This window comes from Anopheles ziemanni, chromosome 3 (assembly GCF_943734765.1).
Source record: "Anopheles ziemanni chromosome 3, idAnoZiCoDA_A2_x.2, whole genome shotgun sequence".
Taxonomy (NCBI): Eukaryota; Metazoa; Arthropoda; class Insecta; order Diptera; family Culicidae; genus Anopheles; species Anopheles ziemanni.
The window spans coordinates 48,970,666-48,978,187 of NC_080706.1; the positions used below are offsets into that span (position 1 = coordinate 48,970,666).

General features: G+C 45.6%; 1 protein-coding gene across 1 annotated transcript; it reads right to left on the reverse strand.

Annotated features, from left to right (window-relative positions):
- Positions 1–2,825: 2,825 nt before the first annotated feature.
- On the reverse strand, positions 2,826–5,010 carry LOC131284915 (chymotrypsin-1-like). The gene is made up of 3 exons (XM_058313774.1): positions 4,938–5,010; positions 3,082–3,656; positions 2,826–3,011 (listed from the first exon to the last, which is right to left on the reverse strand). The coding sequence occupies exons 1-3, from the start codon at positions 5,008–5,010 to the stop codon at positions 2,826–2,828; spliced, it is 834 nt and encodes a 277-aa protein (XP_058169757.1).
- Between the last annotated feature and the right edge of the window lie 2,512 nt (positions 5,011–7,522).

Sequence of the window (7,522 nt, forward strand, 5' to 3'; positions counted from 1 at the left end):
TATTGCTGGTTGATGTTTTTTTTCCTTCCTCATGCCCGTCGCTTTGCAGTCCCAAAGGTCATCAGGGTCACCACCGGTCAGTTTTACCTCGTGGAAGGGTTAACGTGACCAGGGAAAGGAACGAGAAGCCAGCGAGCGAGCCAGTTGATGGAAAGGGTTTTTTTACCCGCCACCGTTACCTCATTTACATTGTGAAATGCGAGGAAGAAGAAGGAATGCCGGGATTCACTCAGCATGACGCCTAAATCACACACACTGCCCGTTGGAAAATATGCTGCCGAAAGCGATCAATCATAATATTTTAAATTAAGCACCGAACCTTTCATGTGAGAAAATGCCAGCAGAAAGAAAAAGGATTCGGTTTTCGGTGAAAGTGAGACGATGACCACAGGAAAGAAAAGCGGCGTTGATTTCCGTTCCGTTGAGGTCGTGTTCTTTTACGAAGGATGGCTCGCTGAAATTCTCACAACGAGCCTTCGGACACTCAAAGAGTTGTAAAGTAAACATGAAGAAAAGTGTCTCTTTGTAACGGTTTTTAAAATTCGTCCTTTGATATTTTGTTTGAGGGTAGTATGAATTCTGATAGAAGGCCTTTGGGGGTTCACATTCTTACTCTTTTCCTATTTATAATCCGGATTTCTAGAATTTGGAAACAAAATAGCGATAGAGGCAGCCATCTTTTAGGTTAGACACAGGTTTTATTTTTCATCAACATCATTCATGTGCAATTGGTAAAAAAAAATCAATTATTGATTCATCCGCAACCCTTTCGGCAACTTAATCTGCACGGTAACAAACAAAGTTCATTTTCCATTCAACCGAAACCCACTAAAACTTTCCACCCTTCTTCCGCGTGGAAAACCCAATCCTACCACACAATCTTGGGTCCGGAAAGAATGCTCGCTTTGTGCTGCTGTCAACTTTTTATCTTGTTGCTGGTGATAAGTCACGGTGCGGTTCACTTTTTTCCACTGTTGTTCTGCCTCTGCTCCATTCAATCAAAACCGAGCGCGTGGCGTTCTCCATTCACCGGCACGGAAAGGAAAAGAATTGAGCGAGTCAACCATCCTTCCAGCGGCACGCACACGCATAGCCCGCCGAATAAAAGGATTCTTCCCTAAAGTGCGGAACTCGAAAAGAGGGTACCTCATCAGCCAGGCAGCCTCCGAGACGCACGCGGCCACTGGTTGTGCCCCGAATCGGTCACGAACTGACAGCACTTTGACATCTGTAACATTTTACTCTTGCACTCTGTGCGGCTGTGTTCTCATCTCATTTTGCATCTCCTCGGGGCGGTGACCAATTTTCCCTCGGTTTGGATCCACAGGAGAGTCTCTGTTCCAAGGCTAGATGCTTTTTTACGATTCATTTTATTCAACAGAAAGGGTGTTCGGATGAGCTCTCTCTCTCGCTCGTCTCATCTTGATCCTGGCACACGAATGCTGCGGAAGTGACATCATCACGTAGTTTGAGGCCACCGAACCGACACGCAGATGATTACTGTGCGTCTCATCTTTATCCTCAGAGGATGGCGAGAGGTCACCGAAAGGGGGAAAGGCCCGGGTTGCTCGGGAGCATCCCGGGCATGTCAACAAAATATCATCCCTTCCCGGCATAAGTTCCCCCGTTCGGTATTTCCGATTCCTTGATCAAGTGAAACCAAGGGAGTTTTTCCTGAGTTTTGTACCAGAAGCATCCTTTTTCATGTACGAAAGGGATGATTTCTCTAGATCGTCCTGCGAGCGGATGAATGCTGTGTGGTGAGATCCAGGTTCAAGAAGAATGGAACGGGTTTTTTTGTGTGTGTATTTTGAAGTACACCACAACCACCGGCGTGATTCTACTATCGCCGGACGTTAATAAGTGCAAAAGTTAGTTCTCTCATTTAATTTGGCCTCGGGGTGATTGGATGCCTTTTTTCCCGTTCGTTACGTTCCCTTTACCACATTGTTGCGTTAGCCGATGGAAAAGTTCTTCAGATTACATTTGTTTCAATTCGCACTTCGAGGGCGACCGAGTCGTATGGCGAGATACCAAGAGAATGGCTTTGAATGTAACTAGATTCCACATGTGATTTGCAATTCTGAAAAATTAAAATATTAAACCCTCACACCCCACACTTTGCGGGAATTGATCACGTAACGTTGAAGGTGTTGCCCGCGCGACGAAACATCCGTATAGCGAGCGGAAAGATCATGCCAAAATGGAAACATACCGTCAACAATTACCGTTACCGATTTCCTCACGTTTAACCCCTCGAGGCAAGCCGGCAAGCGTGTGGTCGAACGCCTTTTCAAGAGGAGGGGTTAAGGCTGGCGGTTCGAAACATCCCTCTGGCGGGGTGTTTAAGAGTTGAAGTAGGAAAAAAACCCCAGAAATACTTCGCGTATCCTATTGCACTCAATTGTTCTCCCGGTTGCGCGTTTTCAACGGTCCTCTTCAGCGGACACTTCAGCACAAATGGAACATTGTTCACCCCTGGCGCGGGGCTGCTTTGAATCGGGAACCTCGCGAACGCCGGCTAATTGTGTTAGCTTCGCGCCGAACTAACTAATTATTCAGTTATGGAAAATCGGACGCCCGCGGTCAACCATCATCTGGCGGTAGCGAGGGCAACAAGTTCAGTTCCTTTCCCGAAGATGCCCCGAAGACACGTGAATCTGGCGACTCGCGGCGCACCCTCGGGGGATGGCCAATAATGGTGGACGGGTGATTGAAAAATTAAAAGATTAGATTACGTTTATTAGTCGTTCGGGGTTTCGTCGTGGGTCCGATGTTCACTCTGACGGACCGGGTTTTTTGTCTGATGGAGATTTTTGGAACAGTTACGATCCTTCGGCCGGAGGTGTGTCCGATTGGGTTGAATCGACCTGCGTGTTTTCCTGGATCCAAGTGTCGAACTCAGAGACGCGCGTGTATACATCCGGCACACCGATGCCGCAGTAACGCGTGCCGTACGAAACCACACCGGACAGCTGGTTGTTGCATACCAGCGGACCTCCAGAGTCACCCTGTGAACGAACACCGATTAACGATCGCTGCCAGCAAGGAGATCTTTATCCACGAAAAGAGGTTACTTACACCGCACGCACCCTGTCCGACACGGGTGAAGGTACAGATTTCGGTCGGGTTGACCGGCATGCCCCGCTCTCGGCACTGATCGTTCGTGATCGTGGTCAGTTCAGCTTCCTGGAGATCCTTCGGAGTCTGCCCAATCCGGATGGGCATCGTGTAGCCCCAGCCGGTCAACAGACACGTCACACCCCCTCCAACAAAGTCCGACGAGTAGCGGATCGGTTGGACATTCTGATCAAACGTGATCTGCTGCTTGGTGCGCATCACGCCGATGTCGCTCCGGTTCAGCTCGATGTAGTCCGGGTGGATCATGTACGATTCGAGGAAGTAGCGCGTTCCCTTCGAGCTGTCGTTCCGCAGATCGTTCGTTCCGGCCACGATCGACATCCGGTTTAGCTCCATGCCGTCCAGGCAATGGGCTGCCGTCACAACGTAGTACTCGTTCACGATCGAGCCGCCACAGTTGTGCATCCATTTCTTCGGTCCAAAGCCGAAGAACGAGTTGACCAGCACCTGAAGGGAGATCTGGTACGGGATACGCTCCTGGGCCGTGGTGCCACCGACAATTTTGGAGTCATCCGCTGCAAGCCCATAACATATAAGAAAACATATTTAGTACTATTGTGCCTTATGAATCTTTTGGCAGTATTCATTCATATGAATCTTTCATCTCAGATTCCTTCAGATGGAATCATGAATTTTTGGGATTCGAATCTGGACACGTTAATAAATCTTTCGAAACCTTAAAGAATCTTCATGAATCATTCATAGGTCTTTCACGAATATCCGTGATTTCACTTTTCATCACTTGATTAATCTTTGGGATTCATGAATCTCTCATTAAAAGATTCACGAATCTATAAAACGTAAAGAATTACACAACTTTAATATTTAGACAATATTACATCCAGACTGTCGTGTGTTATTTAGTGTTCCTTTAGAAGATCATGTTCAAAATAAGTGTACGGTCATCAATTTGGTAATCTTAATGTAAATTTGTAAGTCGTTAACTTATCACAAAATTCTATAAACATGAAAACCCGTCCTAAAACATGCTATTGAAATATATTCAAAATAAATGTGACTTTCAAACTCTTCTGAGTGCTTCAATAAACAAGGAATTTTCTTGGCAGCTATAATTAGATAAATTAAATTGAAGCAACAACGTTTTTTGGTTACGTTGTGCTATCGATATTCTGCGCCTCGCAAAACATTTGTTTTTTTTTTTTTAAAGTAATGGATCTTGTTACTTTGGGGCTTTCTGTTGCTATTTAAAACTATTTGTAAGTCGATACTTTTTCAAAAAATACTAAAGACATGAAAACCCGTTCAATTATTAGCTATCCAAGATTCGCATGAGAACAACTTTTCAATTGACATTTAAACTCTAGGAGTTACAGGAGTTAGGAGGAGTTACAAGGAGTTACAAGGAGTTTACAAGGTATTGGATTGTGTTGTGCATCCGACATTCTTAGTTTCGAAAAGAAAATGACATATCCATGCGAATACGTTACGAACGATTGGTTTTCAAGGTAAATTCATAGCTTAGATATTCCCTAACACACATCAAGTTTTGCAGAGTTGCAATGTCGCTAAAATTAAAAAAAAAAAAACTTAAACTTGCACGTTTCAACATACACACACTATGATGTATCGTAACACTCAGCTTATCACTTATTTTATAATGGAAAATTCGAAATCAGTTCGAATACAGTGGCTATGGTATCTCGAAAAGTATCGAATCAGAGTTATTAAACTTGAATAGTTCAATCCACATACTATGCTTCATTAGGTAGGGTAGAAGTAAGCACAATTTTTGGTATACATAGTGTACTCAAAAACACCTTTCCACCGTAACTCACCGTTCGCGAATGCCGTAAAACATCCTATCGTCAGAAGAATCACTCCGGCGCCTACGAGTCTGATCGGAACCATGTTGAACTTAATTGGTATCACCGCGTTTCTTTCCTCTCCTCAACGAGTACTGAAATTAAGAAAAACCAATCCGTTTCATATGCTTCCCAATATGGATTCGTCAAGTACTCTGCTATGGTTTGGTATGGTTCACTCCTTTTTTTCGTCTTCTCACAATGAACCTGTGCAGACGGTTTTGCGAAACTCTAACGTCACTTACCGTCTGGCTTGACACAAACGCAATGACAAACCGGGAGTCTCGTTTTATTATATTTATATTGTTTTACAATCCATTCCGGCTGCGTCTTTTCGACGCCCTGGCCGATCGACGAAGACCGTGGCGCCGGGGCGGGCTGGATGCGGAAGGCAGGGCTCATTGCCGCGCCGGGTTGCTATCAACGGAACTGCAAAAACCGATCCACCCAACCCAACACAACCTGTCGTGTGTGTGTATGTATATCAGTCCCATACCCTTTCCGGGCCGGCAGTACCTTGAATTTATGGCACAACGCGGCCGATTATGGACGCCGCCCCGGGCCCGTTACCATCCGCGCAATCATCACTGGTGACGGTGTGATATTTTAATTGTACTTTACTTTTAATTTCATCAAATTAACACAACCAGCGGGGAGCGGAAGATAGAAGAGGGACCGGCATTGAACGATGCCGCGATGGTTGATCTGACATTCCGATCGCATCTTCCACACCCTCCGACGGACTGATAGTATGCTTTGCGTCTTCCGGCTTCCGGAAGTGTGTCAACCGGCGCCATCTGGTGGTCGATACGGGCTAAACGCCTCTAAAACAAAACAAACGATTCTCATGACAGCTGCGACCTCGATGGGAGTCGGTTGCCACGTGTGTAGGCAGGCTCGTTCGAGTGGCCTAGAATTCGTTTCGGCCCGGAAGGTCACCGATGTAGCGCCACCACCACCACCACCACCGATCCCATCCCGCTGTGCCCCTGCTGTTTAATTATGGTTCAGTGCGTCATCGCCATCATCGTCGGCGTACGCAGGGTGCCCCGTTTTATTGGTTTCTGGTGTGGCGTTGGCCACAATCGGAGATATGCAAATGAGTCCTATGACGCTGCCCCACCAACGCCCTCCTTCCTCCCTCGAACTGCGGTAGGTTCAACGGAAACACACGCACGATGAGCGGTGGAGTTGCATTTTGCTTGTCAGTCGATGCATTTCGTTGCAGTCCACGGTGGTGCAGTTATCGGGTGTTGAAGAATTTACCACCGGCCGGGACACACATCCCCTTCCCTCGGGGTCCTGCAAAAAGGTAGAAGTTATTTATTTCAATGTTAACTTTAATTGCTCGCGGTGTGCTAGTGATGGGAGTTGGTGCAACCGAATGGGCTAAGGACGACAGTTTTTTTTTTTCCTGCGACGAATTAGCTCACGGTCTAAAGTTAGTGTGGAAAAGTAATTTGTTTGCCGTTACGATTGTCTTCGAATTGGCGAAGAAAATGGGTTTACTATTTTGCGCCGCTAATGAGATGAACAACAAATGCAAAAAACATATGTTAACAATCGAACATCAAGCGTACATTGAACGTGTACGGGTTGACGATTCGTTGCTCCACTTTTGGCCTATCTGTACACAATGGGATGTTATTCGGGTTGTATGTTGTCATAATTTAATTAGGAACTCCTCCATTACTGGAACGTACCATGGTTTGGACAGGTTTGTTATTTGCCTAGAATGAATGGTGAGAAGTTTTTCTCACTTTACTGTTTATCTACCTGCATTCTTTATCCAGTGTTTGCTTTACGTTTCTTCAGTTAATTTAGTTTTATGGCCGAAGGAGGGTTGTAATTTGCGTTAGAATTATAGGTATGGCATTTACATACAAATTAAAAGATTATAGAGGTATTTCTACCATTGTTTGAACTACAACATTGAACTAATTGACGATATCTCAAACATAGCTTTTGTTTTTGGCAGGAATGTTTAATATCGCCCGTTGCATTATTGAATTTTTGCAAACCCTTGAAGAATTGAAGCTTCTTGGAAATATTAATCCTTCATCCAGCAAGAAAAAAAAACCGTTCCTCAACTCCTCCGCTGGCCATTTCAGTTCCTTTTGCGTAATTAATATTCATACGCTATAGGTTCGCCATTTAGATGTCATTTTCATTATGACCAAACTCTTCGAAATGTGTCTCGATGAGCGCCCCTTCTCTTCCCACAATCCCATGCAATCTCTCCGTCCATTCATTGTCCGGGGTTTCCCCTTTTCGATACGTCATAAATCGTGTTTGTTTTCCCTGGTTTCACTCGGCCTCGGTTAGCCAGAAGACCACACTCAACAAACCACCGCCACCCTCGGTCCAATGGTGAAGTAATCGGAGCGCATGGAAAATCCCTTCGAAAACGGACCTGCGTGCCCTGCAGCGTAAGAGGGAACGGAAATTCGAAACCCACACACACTCACTCGTCACCCTCGGGGTGTCCGTTTCCTGCGAAACGCGAGGGTGGAACGCGGGCAAATCGTTTGTGTTGCTAGCGAAGGTTTTCATGTTTT

What these genes read in the sequence shown, in the direction of transcription:
- LOC131284915 (XM_058313774.1), bottom strand. Translation starts at nt 5,010, where the DNA reads ATGGTTCCGATCAGACTCGTAGGCGCCGGAGTGATTCTTCTGACGATA. An exon ending in TTTTACGGCATTCGCGAACG is followed by an intron (nt 3,657 to 4,937) that starts GTGAGTTACGGT and finishes ATGGGCTTGCAG; the next exon opens with CGGATGACTCCAAAATTGTC. An exon ending in TCGGACAGGGTGCGTGCGGT is followed by an intron (nt 3,012 to 3,081) that starts GTAAGTAACCTC and finishes GTTCGTTCACAG; the next exon opens with GGTGACTCTGGAGGTCCGCT.